Source organism: Micropterus salmoides, unplaced genomic scaffold (genome assembly GCF_014851395.1).
Source record: "Micropterus salmoides isolate LMB-PRFRI ecotype aquatic unplaced genomic scaffold, ASM1485139v1 Ms_hic_scaffold_10, whole genome shotgun sequence".
NCBI classification, from domain to species: Eukaryota; Metazoa; Chordata; class Actinopteri; order Centrarchiformes; family Centrarchidae; genus Micropterus; species Micropterus salmoides.
In genome coordinates this window covers 12,658,701-12,676,821 of record NW_024040041.1, presented here as the reverse complement: position 1 = coordinate 12,676,821, position 18,121 = coordinate 12,658,701, and the positions used below count along the sequence as shown (strand labels likewise).

The 18,121-nt window shown below is 40.9% G+C and overlaps 1 protein-coding gene across 1 annotated transcript; it reads right to left on the bottom strand.

Moving 5' to 3' along the window:
- Window positions 1-3,206: 3,206 nt before the first annotated feature.
- LOC119886129 (SEC14-like protein 1) lies at window positions 3,207-16,278 on the bottom strand. The gene is made up of 16 exons (XM_038696668.1): window positions 16,108-16,278; window positions 15,677-15,749; window positions 13,084-13,233; window positions 12,726-12,857; window positions 11,616-11,744; window positions 9,911-10,130; window positions 9,620-9,729; window positions 9,207-9,396; window positions 8,660-8,748; window positions 8,491-8,561; window positions 8,204-8,375; window positions 7,404-7,538; window positions 6,375-6,509; window positions 5,868-6,119; window positions 5,541-5,719; window positions 3,207-5,301 (listed from the first exon to the last, which is right to left on the bottom strand). The coding sequence occupies exons 2-16, from the start codon at window positions 15,737-15,739 to the stop codon at window positions 5,196-5,198; spliced, it is 2,133 nt and encodes a 710-aa protein (XP_038552596.1). The 5' UTR covers window positions 15,740-15,749; window positions 16,108-16,278; the 3' UTR covers window positions 3,207-5,195.
- Between the last annotated feature and the right edge of the window lie 1,843 nt (window positions 16,279-18,121).

Below are 18,121 nucleotides of genomic sequence, written 5' to 3'. Positions count from 1 at the left end.
AGTATTTTTCATTATAGCATCATGTTTGTTTTGCAAATAATGGTCCAATTTAGAGAAAAATAGATGATAAAGTAGGGTATGCTTTGGCAACCGTGTGATTGACAAGACGCTACCACAATGACCTGTCAATCAGGATAGAAGTGAATCATATCCACTGTACTGCACACATTTAACTAAACTGAACTTGTTTTTCAGTGCTATCTGGTTATCTGCTATATTATCTGCTATCTGCTGTCTCTAGCCTTAGAACACTGACCCTTTCACAATGTGTTTTCAGTTCAAGAAAGCTAATTGAAGCATTATGGTTGCATAGGCTATAAATAAAGAATCAGATTTAATCGAATAACCTTTTTAAAATGTTAACACCCTGACTGTGACATGCTACTGTTTGTATCTGCTGTCTTTCATAACTGCATTGACTAACATGCAGAATATATTTTAGATTCATTGGTTAAACCTCTCTTCAAGTGTTTAATCTTGTGAGATTACGGGAGATACACTTCCAATTGTCAAAGTTTAGTATTCTTTCCAGATAAGCCATGGATAAATGTGTCTTCCCAGTGTAACATTTATGGAGGTCAGGCTCATACTGACCTGCACAGTTCAATGCCCATTTAGAGTGGGAGGAATGGAAATGTCAAGTGTAGAAGTCAGTGAGCCAAGAAAACACCAGAGAAATAAAACCAGGTCTGATGTTCGGAAACCGATAAAAACAACATACGACTTAAGCAGAGCCTTGACAGTTCTTTGCAAATGAGGGCAGTGCTCAGAAATTGGCCTAAATTGAAGCTAGATTGATGGTCGCTCTTGTTGCAGAGAAAATCAATGTTAGAAGATATGAGAGCCAGTGTGAAGCTTCAGAGATAAATAGATGTGACTGTATCTATTTGTTTGTGGACATATTAATCAGGCCCAGTAGTACATCAAGTCAGAAAATGAATTTCAACACAGCCGATATGAGATTAGTTAAATGGACAGGTCCACAACTCAGATGGAGGAGGCATAAAACATTTACTGTTTTTCAGGTTGTACACATCACAGGGAAGAGAGGCCTAGATTCAAGCTGCACATTTGTACACACAAACAATCCCGGACAAAGTTTCTCTTCCAGTGCGTCAAGCCTCCTAAAAATAGTGCACACTAATCCAGAGCTCTCCTTTTCAATTAACAGGAAGGTCAGGATTGTCAGAAGGAAGCAAATGAAACACAAGCTTAGGTTTTAATGAGGATCTCCACTATGGCGAGACTCTGCATCATTGTCTGATAAGATTTCCTTACTGCGATCACATCGAGTTAGAAAATAGGCCGTTTCCATGCAGGATTTGATGGGTTGTTTGGTGGTTTTGACCCGTTGTATTTGCAGTGCTATTATCGTTGGCATATATGCTCTTTCAAGTAGAATCAAACGAGTATGTTGACACGTTGAAGTAGTAGTGCATGAATCATTATTTTGAAAAGTACAATCCTTACCTTTTGCCATTTATGAGATGTAAATACAAAAAAAGAAACACTACCAAAAATCCACCCCGTGTTGACAACCCCCTCTGGTATTTCTGAGAGAAGATGATTTATTATCATGTACATATTCCCAGTGAAGGCTGGGGTGTTTATATCTATATCTAACAAGAAATCTGAGACTAATACAGCAGCACATTATCAATGCGCTCCTCCTCTGTTGCTTCTTTACTTGCTGATGGGAATTACAGGTCTTTGAACGGAGCCAGATCTTACGGCTCCATTCCTTTCCAAGAAACGGTTCTTTCAGCTCCCAAACGACACTTCCTTTAGTACCACTTCTGGTGGTCACTGCTTAAGTTGTATTTTTATTTGTTGCAAGAAATATATATACAAGCTTCATCATTTGCAATACATTGAAATATTCTGCCATATTGATGGTTAAAAAGTGTCAAATGTCAAGAATAACTATCCTAGTTGTACAACAAAAATAACCCTGCTAATGAAAATTAATTTGCATTGTTAATAAATAATTACACCAATCTATACAGACACATACTGTATATTTCAATTAGTAAAAATAGTTAGTATAAGCTAGTAGGTTGTTGTTCCTACTTTTTTTTTTACACCGAGGGGTTGGGGTGCGGGTGAATCGCCCTCAGACTGGAGCTGGCTCCTATCGTTCACAACAAAGAGCCGGCTCATAGAGCCGACTCGTTAGCAAAACACACATCAATAGTTTCTTGCAGGAATTTGGCGATTAAATCTTGAGGCCAGTTTTTTAAGAGACAAATTCCAGATGATTTTCTTATATCTGTGAAATCAGCACAACCAATGAATAACAGTGATGAGATGTACAAATGTGGCAAATGCAAAAAAAGGAAATATCCTGAGCAATATCTTCATGAATGAAATGCATTGAGTTGAGTTTAGAAAGAAATCAGTTGTCTTTTATTATGAGCAGTTGATAACAAAACTTTGAGTTTTACATAGTTAGAAATATTATGCACGATTAACAACAATATGGAATCATGAAATACAAGGTCCAATAACTCTCATTATGGAAAATAGCCTACCCTATCCCATGTATAAAAAAGTCCAGTGTGTAATATTAAGGAGGATTTACTGACATAAATGCAATATAATATACATAACTATGTACCTTACATAATGAATGAGCCATATCTATCTACATACACCGCGGGTACACTTACAGGGACATCGCCATGTTGCACCACCATGTTTCAAAGAAGAAAAACAAGAAAAGCCAAATGGTACCCACCCATATCATGTAGCACAAGCAGACAGAGAGGGAGGGGTGAGCGGTGACTGATGGTGCATTCATGTGGTGTCGGAATAATCATAATCTTGTTTTCTTCCTTAAATCTTTATTGCAAAAAGATAAACAACAGAACTTTGATTCGTGCAAAATCACGTATTGCATTTACATATTTTACAAACATGTAATTTGTAAAATGGTTATAACGGTTAGTTTGCTGTCCGTGTAGAGTGAACTATATGTCTGTGTGTTGTTTATACGCTCTGATAATGCTAATCCAACAACTCTTTGTAGTAGCGTCCATGTTAATTCCACATTCCGATTTAAGATTACATGAAAACACACTGAAGTTGGAAGAACAACTTCACAACTCGAGATACGGAACCATCCGAGGAGCATGTGAATGCACCGTGAGCCTTTGGTTGCAATTTGCAACCCTCGCCACTAGATGCCACAAAAACTTACACACTGAACCTTTACAGCATCATTTCTTTTTTATTTGTCAAAGAAACATAGGACAAAATACATACCATAACAATAGCTTCCTGTGTCTCAAGAGAATATGCATATGGCACAAAAACTACAAAGATGACCTCCCATTCTGTGATTGATGCACAGTCATGTGAAGTTATTGGTAATTATGACTCTCATGAGATAGTTAAGTACATATCCACTGTGGAGGGAAACTTTTGGTTTTGTCCAAACATTTATCCATGTGGTTTCAAGGAAAGGGCATCATTTGTGATCCTCATAAGATGTATCCTAATGACTTTTCCTCTAAAGCCACCATGAGGTTCACATTTGTGGTTTTGAGTGACAACTATTGGGTCGATTGTAAAAGTGTTCCTTTCACTTTTCATCCAGCTCCTTCATCAGGTTCCTGTTCTTAAACACAGTGTGTCAAATACTTTGGTTTATGACTAAATACCTGCAAAATGAATGAAATACCCATCATCCTCAGCTGTACGAAGACGGTGACCATTGTATCTGCTAAACATCAGCATGTCAGCATCATTATGACCATGTTGATGTTAGCATTTAGCTTAAAGCACTGCTGTGCTTCATGGTAGAGATGAGAAAGATTCCCATGTTAACGGCTTCAAGTGTTCACGTCATCTAACAACTCAAGATTGACAGAGATTAACACAGTTTTTGTTGAGACTCGTGTTTTCAACACAATTCTCTGGACAATTTTCTTGTTTGGTACCTATATAACAGTCTTTCTTTTTAAAGCCTGTGAATGCCAGTAAAATAATTCAGCCTTAAATCACTTAATTGCTCGAGAACAAGTGGTTTTAAGAGCAAATTAGGCGTATCAGGTATAAGAGGTGCTGCTATTTTTACGGACAATGTGTGTCTTGGGAGGTCATTAGAGCAAGTGGAGGAATTCAGTAAATAAGCTTCTGGCAAAGTCAGTACACTTCCTCTTTCTAACAACCCTGACATGCCAGCAGGAAGTCAGGCTCCCGTTCAATCAACGCCTCTGAGACCTCGGCCCACCTGACTCTGAACTGTATTGAGATAAACAGCAACATGACACAAGTTTGCAAACCAAGAAAAAAAAATAGAACGCAGGGAAATTCAATTAAGATTTAGCTGGAAGCATCTAATAAGTTTATGGAAATTAAAGTTTTATGTAAATCAGTTGTCTGCCTGGCCCTGTGCCAGATCACAAGGGGCTGCACTATATTGCATTCAGATTAGCTGCCTCAGAAAACTCAACAGCTAAGCCTAACAAGCCCAAAAACAACATTACATGAAATCTAGAGAGTGTGCTACATATTTTAAGGATATTTCACATTATCTCCTCACTCTGAACATCTCACCTAATGCTGTAAAATGATTATCAACCCGTATCCACGATTATTCAAAATTACTACCCCACTACAGCTCTGCTACTGCAGTCATTGTTTTCCCAAAATGCAGACACACTCTGGAAATTACATCATTATTTATTCTTTATGTAAACAAGTCTCCTTTTGAGTGTGCAGCAAGTGAAACCATATGCGCTAAGTACACTGCAGATTTGAGAGCAAGTCCAGGCAAAGAGTACACTGACATCTTGTGGACAATGAAAGCAATTTCAGGGACAGAAGCTGCACTGTCCAGCTAAAGATCTCCTTTTGCCATTACTGATCCAGCACATGCAGAGCAGATGCTCCACATCTGAAACTACAAATCATAGACTTGGCATTTGCACTGTGCTTTGCATTTATTATACACTACTATTATTCAAACGAATGAGAATAACAAGTCAGTCATTATGTGCACAGGAAACTGATACTTTAAGCACTTCCTTCATTCCCTAGAAACAGAGTTCAATTAAACTACGGATCCACTAAATATATTATTTAGTCAGGTCAAATTCTAATTTAGGTGTATGAGTAAAACACCCTTTTTTAAGGCTTAAGGCACAGTCGGAGTAAGATGTCAGTAGCTTTAGGTCACAGCTGGGCAGATGCTACCTTGAGATGGTGGAGCTGGCGTGTGATTGGCTAGAGGAAGTAGTGGCAGCACTGAGCTGAGAGAAACCACTATGACTAGACTCCAGACTGGTCATGGATCCCCTAGAAAAAACAGACAAGGCAGAAAAAATAGTTAATTTTTAACCAATCAAATACTGTAAAAAAACAACAACAGTATAACAGGTTTAAAAAGTATATATCTGGCAAACATATCTGTAAAACACAAGGACAGGTCATTCCAGGAATGTGACAACATTGATTTCTTTTTCAAGAGCAGTGCAGCCTTTGTGAAAAACTTCATTATTATAAAAAGAAAAGCACAGTGGAATAAATAAACCCACCTGAAGTCATGGGACGCCAGCACCTCGGTGTAGTACATGATCTTACACTTGTGGGAAGAGACCTGCAGCGAGGCCAGCACATCATCCACACGAGGCAGGCTGGAGGCGGTGCAGGCTGGGGAGCTGTGGAAGCGCCACTGGAGGATGTAGAAGCCAGGCCAGCGTGTTACATGGGAGCCCTGTTTGAACAGAGGAAAGCTGCAGGATCAATTTTGGGGCTGCGATGATGAAGAATTTAACTGCCTGGATGCAACGGACAGCAAACAGGGACAAACTACGTTTTGTAGAAACTGCTAAAACACTAATCTCTACCATCTTCTCCCTGACCTGTACGCTCTCTCCCTCCCTGCAGGTGAGGGATTTCTCCACCATGCTGAAGTCCTGGCCCAGCACCCAGTTCCTGTCTATCAGCTGGGCATTAACGGCCCCTAGGGATGTGAGGGCATGGGCTCCGAGAGTGTCTTTCTTGGGAGGCTGTGGGGCCCTCTTGGAATGGTAGATGTTGAAAAGCACATCTCCTTTAGACACGTCAAAGTCCCAAGTGATGACGGAGGAGGCCTCTGCGATCTCGATCAGCATCTGCAGGAGGATGTAAGGAAATTGGAAGCACAGAACGGCAGACAGCAGGCCATTAATCACAGGTTTCTCTTTTGCTGCAAGCCTGCAATGTAGATTTCTTCCAGCTGGTGGCATCCTAATCCACAGGATAAAATCCAGAATACACATAAATTGGAAAAGGGCAGAAAACACTCCCTTTGCTCTCACCTTTATGCACTATTAGCAGAATTAAGGTATCCTTATTCTTTGATACATGTGGATTTACTGAGACTGTACCTCATATGGGGCTCCCTTGAAAATACTGGCACTCTTGTAGATGGAGTCAGTCAACAGGCTGTTTTCCTCACTCTCAAGCTCTTCTGCTGTCCTGTACAGAAATTTGGGAACCATACCTCCCTCAGGGATGTCACACTGGAGAGGGCAGCAGAAAAAAAACCCATCAAGCTCAACCAATGACAACAACAGACAACTCACATGAATATATGTGTGTATTGTAACATGAGGTTGCATATGTACCAAGGTTGGTACAGTGTCTGATTTCACTTAATTAAAGTAGTGTGGGTTTAGTGACTCACGAGCAGGCGCCCTCTCGGTGGGTAAAAGCCACTCGTAGCTGTGTAAATTTGCCATTTTAAGAGAGATAAGGCCAGCTTAGGTTTGTTGGGCTCAATGAAATGCAGTTAAAACTGTAAGGAGTGGATGGAATGCATTGTACAGTGTTGAAATGTGAGCTGGCTAGCAGTTGTGCTAAAATAACTTGTCAACTGTATGACTGACCTGACCAGTACATACAGTATATCCTGCTCCTGTCCAAACAGTAAACGGCTGCAAAAGAAATATCTGTATATATAGTTCTATGAATACTCTTGTTTAGTTGATGCACTTCTCAGATTAAATTTTTAGAAAGCAATATGAAATTTTCAGTAAGACACATACCACATGGAGATACTTGCTACTTGTTGCTGATTAGGGTTGGGCTGCTGATCTGAAATTTTCACATTGTACCACCCTGTGAAAGCAGGTTTTCATGACCACGAACATGCTTATTATTGTTTTTAAGTATACTTTGCACCTGCCTCGGAAATCGCTTCTCCCCACACTCTGACACACTCACACACCTACACCTCAGGTAAACACCCCAGCTTGACCCCGCCCCAACCCTATTGCTGATGGATTAAAACCACATAAACCTGAGGCTATAAGGACTAGCGCACACTAAAGGAGTGAATGTCAGGTCATGAGCACAAGGCCTGGCACACATTCTTTCACCGTGCCTGTTCGGGTATGTTGAGGACTAAACCTCACCATGCAGTCCCCTCCCAAGGAGTCAGGGATGATTTCTTTATCAATGTAGTCCACCAATCCTCCTGGACCCTGGTAGTCGTTTCCAGCATAAACAAGGAACTTTTTACGGGTATTCTCATGTATCAGGGGGCTAACCTGGAAACAAGACACCAAAAGTCATCAGAGAACATGAAAGCAACCACAGGGTCACACTGTAAAAATCAATCCATGAATATCTGAAGTAATCATGTTTAGAAATAAACAGGTTAGCTGATGGATGGTTGGTTATATTGATTTTATCGTCATAATAGTGCATCCTGTTTAACTATTTATAATTGAACTTTGTTGTTTGTTGTTATTTGCTGGTAAATATCTTTCACATCTCTGGGTAGAAACTTTTAAAGCCCTTACTTAACATCAGCTTAACTATGGTTAACTATGGTTACGCAACAATGGTTTCATTGCTATTATTATTGATAAGTTTGATTTGATTTATTTTCAAATATTGATGTACTACCACCACTACTACTACTACTACTCTGCTTTATTTCTTTTCTGAATGCTATTACTCTCCCACAAACTATACCTTTGAACATTGCTGTAGCAATGATCAAATGTACCCCCATGCGGATCTGCATATTGCATGGTTATAATTAACTTTCTCTTCATTTATCATTTGCTCATATTCACAATGTTGCACCCAGCTATTAAGAATTACTATCAGCAGGAATATTTGCAAGCGGCAATCTCTGCGTCTGCACAACTTGATCCATTCTTCCCCAATTAGATGATTAATTAAATCAAAATGATGAGCTTCTTACCAGGGTCCAGAGCACTGGAAAAACTCTGGGCGCCCTCAGTATGAGCAGACGACCCAGGGTCTCGGGGTAGTTGGCCTCCACCACCTCGATGATTCTCAGCAGAGCCTTAACACCTGGTCTCCACAGGTGCCGCATATTAAGACCCTCCAGATCCACCAGGCAAGTCCAGCAGCTGACCGACACATTAAAATAGACATTACAGGATTATATATGCAAGCATGTGTTCACCTGATTAGCTGCTACCAGTGAGAAACTGACAGAAGATAGATGAATTAATATCTAGGCACCTAATGGGTCGCCCGAAGACTCTGGTGTTTTCTTCACAACGCCTCAGTCCCTCCTCGTTGATGGACAGGACCTGGGTCATATTCATCAAGTTGTAGCATTAATGTAACGGAAGGTATTTTAACTGAAAATGTTTGTGTGTACGTTAAAGCATACATCTTGTGTATGTACCTGTTTCAGTAGCACCTCCTCTCCCAAGGCTCGTACCAAACCCTTAGTGTCCATTTGCCCCAGGCGCAAGACATACAGAGGACGGCCGTCTAAACCACACACACACACACACACACACACACGCCAATTCATAACAGAAGTTATCTCATTGCACTTTTCATATAGAGCAGGTCTAGACTGTACTTTGCAATATTTCCGTAATAATAACTTTTACAGCGCTGTCGTCTAAATACAGCTGGTATTTACCACCTTAAGCATGTAAACATTCAAAGGGCACTTCCTGTGTTCAATCCTGGTTGATCAGCTGTTAAAAGCAATGACTCATTTTCAAACATTCGAGCTGGGACAGATGCTGCTCAGACTTTACGGTCAATAATTAACAGGCTGTTTAAACCTATGTGAACATATATACTATAAATACAGAAGACCAAATCCTGCTGCCCCTGTATCTTTACATTTACTGATAAGTGACAAACAACAGCACAATAACAGGAAACAGTGACATAAAGTGAAAATACACACTTAGGCAGGTTATTATTCACAGTACCTTTGTCGTGGTGGTGCCAGCCTCCAGTGTAGTAGTCCTGAAGCAGTTGTGGGCACTCCCATGTGTCTAACAGGAAATCTACCTGGTGCTGCTTCCTCCAGGTAAGCGACTGGCACAAGAGCTCCCGGGCCTTGTCCAGGTTGAAGTCTCTGGCCCTCAGGAAGCGCAGCACATGCTGATCTTTTGGAATCTGTGCAACAACAAGCAGGGGTCAAACCTCTAATGCATTGCTCCAAGTTAAAGTTACATGTATTAACATTTAAGCCAATGGATGCTTGTTGTTTTCCATCTAATAATCTACAGTCCATGTGAGAAGCAAAACTAACATTAAGCGTGGAAGCATGTCTAGAAATAAATGTGTATTTTACATAACTGCACAGACTGCTCTGTAGTCAAACAAAACTGTTTGTGACCTTGCCCTTGTGGTTTTCTTGGAGCCACTGGCGCAGTCGAATAAGACAGCTCTCCTGCAGAGGCGTTAAATCACCTAGGTAACGTCTGATGTAGTCAGCATCCAACTTGTCTACAGGCCAAAACACATGTACAGTGTAAAGTCAGCACATATTGCATGCACACAATGGAGACACCAGGAGCTGTGCACTATAGTGTTTTTATTTGAACATTTGGCACTATTGTTCAAAATAGTGCCAAAGAGGGTGTTAAACTATTCCATCCTTAATCACGAATAGTGAGTAACCACTGACCGTCAGGATTGCCAGCCAGTAGCTCTGTGGGACAGGATGGGTCTTTACTGTCGAGCACATTCTTAGCACTGCTCACTGGGATGGCTCGCTCAGTTGAGGGAGGCAGCAGCTGGAGCCTGGCAGCAGCAGTGCCAGAGACGACAGGGGGGATCCACCGAGGTATGTAAGTCACTCCTTCTTCCTCCAGTTCTCTGAGGTAGTACTCAATAATCTCTTTACCCTACAACACAGGAAGGAGACAAGACTTCTGGTTGATGCAACTGTCCAGGTGACACTATGGCTAATACATGTAAAGCAATAACAGACCTGAACAACAGATCAAACAATACTGGAAGCAAATGCAAGTTATCTTTCCACAATGTTTTTGGCAGGTGTGTAAAAAATGCTGTAGTAAGTAAGAATACTTTAAAAAACATTTTATTTGTCAATTAATAAAATAAAAAGTGGCTGAACGGAAATAAAATCCAAATCAAATAAATATTTGGTGTGGCCACCCTTTGCCTTTATAACAACATCACTTCTTCCTACTTTTGTAGGACTATCATCAGGTGTATAATTAAACACTTATATCAAATAGGTGTTAATGATCACCAATTCTACATGTAGGATGAAACACAAAAACAGAAACAGCTATGTGAGAGGAATACAACTGGCCACAACTGGAACAGCCACACTCCGCTAACAAGATGAGTTTGCTGAAGACAGTTTAATGTCAAAAGTCATACACCATGGCAAGACTGAGCACAGCAACAGGATCCAAGGAGGTTATGCTGCAACAGCAAGGTCTCTTTCTGGCAGAAATTTAAGGGCAGACGGGTTTCTAGATGTGCTGTCCAAGCTCTTTGAAGAAAGCACAAAGAAACAGGCAATGTTAAGGACTGTAGAAGCAGTGGTCAGCCAAAGAAACCTACTGCGGCTGATGAAAGACACATCACACTTACTTTCCAAGACGTCCAGCAGTGCTGTCAGCTCAGAACTGGCAGAAAACAGTGGGACCCTGTAGGATGGACCCTGTAGGATGGACCCTGTAGGACCCATCTACTGTCTGGAAAAGTCTTGTCAGAAGTGGCCTTCATGAAAGACTTGCGGCCAAAAAGCCATCCCTCTGACATGGAAACAAGGCCTTTTGGCAGACGGAGTTGGGGATTTGGTCCAAATTACTGATCTCCTCAATGCAGAGAAGGACATGCAGATACTATATCAGTATATATATATATCCATTATGCAGTACCATCAGGCAGGCATCTGATTGGCCCCAAATTTATTCTGCAGCATGACAATGACCACAAACATAAAGTGAAAGTCACTAAAAACTATCTTTAGCGTAAAGATGAACAAGGAGTCCTGGAAGTGATGGTATGGCCCCCACAGAGCCCTGAACATCATCGAGTCTGTCTGGGATTACATGAGCAGAGAGAGCAAGTGAGGCTGCCTAAATCCACAGAAGGACTGTCGGGAGTTCTCCAAGATGTTTGGGCCAACCTACCTGCCGAGTTCCTTCACAAACTCTGTGCAAGTGTACCTAGAAGAAGTGATGCTGTTTTGAAGGCGAAGAGGGGTCACAGCAAATATTTATTTAATTTAGAAAATGATTTCTGCTAATTCACTTTGCAGTTTGTTAACTGATAAATAGAATCTATTAACATGTATTTACAGCATTTTCCCCCACACCTGCCTAAGTAAAAGTCAATTCAAAGATGCAAACCTTTTTAATGCTACTAGCATACTGTTTCATAGCTATCTTCTCTGCCATGCTCTCAAAGCCAAAGAAGGACTTAATATCCAGACTGGCCGTCTGTTCGAAGCACGTCCAGTCCTCATTCTCTGGATGAACCTACAGAAGAGGGTATCGCAGTATTACACACAACTATTTTTATGTCAACATTGCACAGTTCATTTGATGTACTGTATGTGACTGTACATATATTTTAAAGTGAGTGGTGTATCATAAACAGCAGAAATTATATTGGTGGTTTTATATTATGTTGTGAAAAGGGCAGGTAGGTATTACTTGTGAAAGAGCCACTTAAGCACATACATATATTTGGGAAAAGTTGTGATCACATGTTTAGTAAGTTCTAAGATTATTTAGGTTTATGAAACAGTTTAAGTATATTTTGATATATTATAGGTGGACTACACTAAGATTATGTTTGCATTTGCTATTATTCTATTTTTGTTATTTACAACAGGTGACAGTGCTGTAAGGCTGTTTTTAGTGTTCATTGGTGGAAAAAGTTTAGATGGTGCTAGTAAAGTGTTTTTGAGCATGTGATATTGTGTGAGAACACGTCACAGGTAATAAAGTAGGAATAGAACATCATGTCAGTAATGGACCAGGCAGAGATGAAATTTTGGATAATAATCACCTTCCGTGATGTTGAAATCTGTCTTCAAATAAAACCTCATTCGCCCTCCTGAACTTTATTGTAGGGTTTTCAAAAGTAAGTTGCATTTAATTCAATGGAACACTAAATGTGAAAAAGTGAAAACTAAAATACTTTGCAGACTTTGGAGCATGGTAAAATGGCCACTACAATTGGAGTGAGTCAAACTACATTGACTTTGTGTAGTGTTTAGCACATTTGGCACACCAGAAGATCACTTAGAATTAATTTTTCAGAAAACAAAAGCCAGAGTTTTACTGGTATGCACATGCAGAACTTGGGATCTCGTCTGACTGGTACTTCTTTTTTGAACTAGGCATTGTAAAAGTGTTACACACACAGTGTTAAACAGTAAAACAAGTACAACAAAGAAACACTAATAGAGGCTCCTGTGTTTGTTCTCTCTGTTGTTTGTCTCTGTGGCTCACCGTGTAGTTGCAGCACTCACTGACAATGACCCTGTTTGAAAAGGTCTCGTTGTGGACCTCAATGTGGAGCATCCTGTCCCTCCGATTCAGAGTGTTCTTTTGGATAAAGTACAGGTAGTCTACGCCAGCAATCTACATGCAGAAAAATATAAATATGTTAAAATATTCCACATAAGTTGATCAAAAACACATTCATGCAATCTAATGCAACATTGCCTCAAAATACCACCTTTAAGAGTTGCCACTCTCTGGGCACAGTCTTGACAAACATTCCTTCATTTTGTTCTTCTAAACAAATAATCTGATTATAGCAACTGTTTCATGGCTTTTGCACCCTAAAAGGTCAGAGGACAGGTACCCGTTTGAGAAGCCGCGGGGCATCAATGTCGATCACACAGCGCCTCTCAGTCACCAGCGTGGATCCATCCTCGCTTTGGCTCTCACTGGTGATCTCACTATCCACAAACACTGGGATCAGGGGGCACTTTGGGAACCTCTTCAAATAGGCCTAAGAGGGGGAGTGAAGTCAAATTTAAATTTAGTAGCAGAAATTAGTAAAGAAATGTGTAGATTCTCTTGTCTTGATGTTTTATTGTTCTTGTCCTTGACGATTATAAATTTTATTGAACAACACTGTTATGCCCTTTTGTCCTGCCTACAATGAGGCAGCTCTCGTAATGGGCAGGAAGGCCTCTTTGAATGGATCCATTACAAGAAGCTTACTTGTACCTGCCACAAGCTCTTGCTGACTTAATAGTAAAACACGTAATTTCTGTGTCAGGTTAGGATGTATTTAATAGTTAGGGGCTTTAACATTTTATATAATTACATATTAAAATTTGATGCTGTTTGCACGGCTGCGGCAGCTTTAACAAGCAGTGACCATCTGTCCAAGGCAATTTCTCCAGAGCTCACCAGTCAATATTCATTGAGTCGCTGAGCTCAGTCTATGGAGCCAGTAGCAGAGTGGGTTTTCCACATAAACTGTTAAATATAAATGTTATCACCATGCTGTATAAAACTTTCGCTAATATTATAGCCCTAGATGTGGCAATATAATATGCAGCAATTCAGCAAAATTACCTGGAACTCAAAAGCTTTTAAAAGTTTGAAGTGTGAACCTGACTAGTTGATTACTTGACATGCAGTAAAAAGCAACAAATAAAAGACTTTTAATTGGTTGTTTTATCTCTCCAAACCGCTGATCTTTCAGCAACACACACACACACACACACCCTGCTTGTATTGATACAGCACAGCAGCATGAGCAACCTAATCAATACAATGACATTATTCACTAAGCAAATTAATGGGAAAGGTTTCCTTGGTAAATAAGCAGCATTGACTGGTGCATTTCAAGCACAAGAAGACCTAGGGAAGTCATAAAGACGCGCCATGAAAGGCACAACAATGATGTCTCTGGTTAAACATTCACTAATATCCAGGACAGTGATTAGGAGTGTTAGCTGGATTAATAACCTGGAGTACGTCAGTGGCAGAGTGGGGGAACTAATGAGGTGGTAGTCTATTCACTGCTTTCTCTTTTTTATGCCGTCAGTGCCTGGATCTTTTCAGAGGAGCTATTATTTACTTTTTCACAAAAGGTCCATTTTCTAAATCTTTTTCAGTAAAGTGCAGTGATGCAAGAGGGATTGTACAGAGAGATGCTTCATGGGAAATGAAGCTTGTATCGTTGTTGACTAGGGACTGTTGGGTGAAGGAGTTGTACTCTGCAGTGCAAAGTGTCAGTGTAGCATCACAGTCTTTAACCCGCTCTGAGGATATTGCATAAGTCTTTGGCTTAATATATAACTGCAGAGAACAAGAAACAGACGGTAAGGGTGGGTGGAAACAGACGGCTTCTCATGAAATGCACACATTTTACTTTTGTTCAATCTTTACTTCAGGGTCACTTACACAAATTAAAAGCATTGAGTTTTAGGTTGTAGGTGAAGAGAGCAAATGCATCGGTGTCATCAAGAGCAAAGCAAATTAATCATACAGTGAGTAATTGATGGAATCCTTGTTGGTATTTCAGTGGATTGCCCGCATATGACCGTTGAATCCTGCTGCATTACAATCAGAATTTTTTAGACAGTTATATAAATATAGCTAGAAACATTTCTGCTGCCTCACTCTCTTATCTTAGCATTACGTCATCTACAAGAAATTCAAGGTATACTGTATCATCAGCTTTTTAAAAACTGTAGCAATCCTACAAAATAACTCAAAGACTCCTGACCACTTATATGCATCATATTGTAATGAAAATAAAATAAATAATTGCAACCACAGGACAATACACAAGACGAGTTTTAAGAGGTTACAGATGCGTCAATAATGTGTGTATGTCTTTAATACTTTCTGTATAAATATCAGACATCTAGGCAATTTAAAAGAGGCTAAAAATGTGAAAAATCATCAGCCTGGCAGTGAATAAATGTGAAAGATACTTTGCATTTCATAAGCACCACGCAGAACAAAGTTTAATAAGCAGCTTTCTCACAGTGTGTACCCTGTAGATTACTGTATTTACTGCAGCTTCAGGAGAGAAGAAGGTATACAGTGTAATTTGTCCAGTCACTTAAGGCATTTACTGCAGACAAGTGTATATCAAGAGTGAGACGGATGACCCTGGGAAGCAGACAAGGCTACAGACGTTATTGTAGGTTTCTGAAAGTGTCTGATCGCTTGTAAATTGCCACAGCTGAGACCCGGAATCTAGTGAATAAGTAATTTATTATATATTTTTGTGTTTAATAAGAGCAAAAGTGGAATATGTTTAAATATTGCACGCCGAAGCCACAATGGCTAGAATAGAAATAAACAGACCCCATTCCAGTTCAGTTATATAAGATCCTGCAAAGTAATAGCCTACAGGTGGCAGCCACTGCTGTCTTCTGGCTGGTCATGTGAGTTAAAAGGTGACCGACACTCTGGATCATACTCACCGCCATTATTAACTCGAATGGATGTTTGTAGACCCGAACAGGGGACTGGTATTCCTGCACCATGGTTGAAACTCTGTTGGATAAACACAATTGACACTGACATGACACAGGATTGAAGAAGCATGACAGCGATGTGCACGGGCTCTCGTCCCGTGTCCCTCTTCTTCAGGCTTCAGCTGACAAAATGACCAGTAAATTTGACATAACCCTCATTTGATGGTGAAGTGTTTAACTATATTTGGGTTAACCCATAGTCTGTAGGCTACAGTAAAGAAGAATACGTTTTTAGAGCCACCATGGTTGACATCTTTAAATAATATCAAGTATGAATAGGAATACATTCAGGCCGAAGTTTGTAACGTTATGTGCGCCTATGAAAACTATACGTGCACATTATTTCGCCTGACCAGTGAACAAAAAGTCCAGCTTGCCTTATAGCAGCCTAGAATCCTGTCCGTTAAGTGTATGAAGCGTCGCTGTAGCTGTATAGTTTCCGTATTGTCAGGTGAGTGGGAAAAGTGTAATTTCCCGCATTGTAAACGGCAAAATGAAAACTACAGTCGTGTCCGTCCGTCAATCTGTACTACCACATACTGTTTAACTCCGCCTTTTGCACACAAACAGGAAGTCACCGTAACGCTTTCTTGGAAAGTTAGTAGCTGGCGTTTTATTGTGAAAGGCCCACACACTTTGTCTCACTCGCTTTGGTACATTTCTCGAATCATCCCTGACATGCACAAGGCTGCACTTTTTCATGGCATATCAATTTCGACAGTATAAATTTATACATTGCAAGAGATTGGACAGGATTCATAGTTACGTTTTTACTGTTAGTTAATTAGAAATGTAAGCATGTGAAACACTCCTTAGGCTGATGTTCCTATTCACAGATTCTTATCACAACGGATATCTTCATCAATAGACATGTATAGAAAATATGATTGACAGATATAGATATAGATAGATACAGTAGATAGATAGATAGATAGATATAGATATTGAAACCGCAAATACAAGAGCCATACCGGCTAGGACGTCGCCCGGGTCAACAAGGTGCTAGGGAACCAGGGCAACCTGATGACAAATGGGCTACTAGAACAAGACATTCATGGACTAGTGCAGAAAATATGGATCTGAACTCCTAGCTCAGTGTTCTAACATCCACAAATAGCAACTCCTATCAAAACTAGAGATTGATGAGGTACAACAAATATGCTACGGCAAGGGGGAGCCAGGACGACAGGTCAGTGGGGGGATTTGGGTCCCAAGCCCCAATAACAACAAGCCCTTACGGCACAGAATCGCTCAACATAAGGGCAATTGAAGATCATAAGTACAACGACCGAGATTGCCATGGCAACAGTGATCCTAGAGATGCTTGGCTATAAGATGAACACCACAAGCCACAAAGAGCATTACCCCCCATGGAGGAGAAAACTAGAGACCAAGATCAAGGCAACATGAAGAGAAGTTAGTCAGCGACTGCGGCATATACCAAGTTGATGCACTATCCCCGCTGCTGTTCTGCATGGGCCTGAACCCCCTTCCGAAGTGGAGCAACCATCAGTCACCTCGTCTACATGGATGACATCAAGCTGTATGACAGAAATGAGCGAGACATCAACTCACTGATCCACGCTACCAGGATCTACAGCAGCAACATTGGAATGTCGTTCGGACTGGACAAGTGTGGCCGCATGGTATCAAAAAGAGGGAAGATGATCAGAACCGAGGAAGTTGAACTACCAGAAGGCCACATTGCAGATGTTCAGGACAGCTACAAATACCTTGGGGTACCGCAGGCTAATGGAAACCATGAGAAGGCAGCAAGGAAGTCCGCCACAGCCAAATACCTACAGAGAGTAAGGCAGCTGTTGAAAAGTCAGCTAAATAGGAAGAACAAGATCCGAGCCATCAACACATAAGCCCTGCCAGTCATCAGATACCCCGCTGGTATAATAAACTGGCCAAAGGATGAGATAGAGGCCACTGACATCAAGACAAGAAAGCTCCTCACAATGCATGGAGGGTTTCACCCCAAATCCAGCACTCTGAGACTGTACAAGCGTAGCAAGGGAGGCAGAGGGCTAGTGAGTGTCAAGACCACTGTCCAGGATGAAATGACAAAGATCCAAGAGTACATCAGAAAGATGGCCCCCAAAGATGAAGGGCTTAGTGAATACCTCAGGCAGCAGAAACCCGAGGGTGAGGACAAGGAAGATGAAGGACCTTCATGGAGAGACAAGCCGCTGCACGGCATGTACCACAGACAAATAGAAGGAGTGGCTGATATCAAGAAATCCTACCAGTGGCTGGAAAAGGCTGGACTAAAGGACAGCACAGAAGCACTATTCACGGCGGCACAAGAACAGGCACTCAGTACAAGATCAGTAGAGGCTGGGGTCTATCACACCAGGCAGGACCCCAGGTGCAGACTGTGCAAGG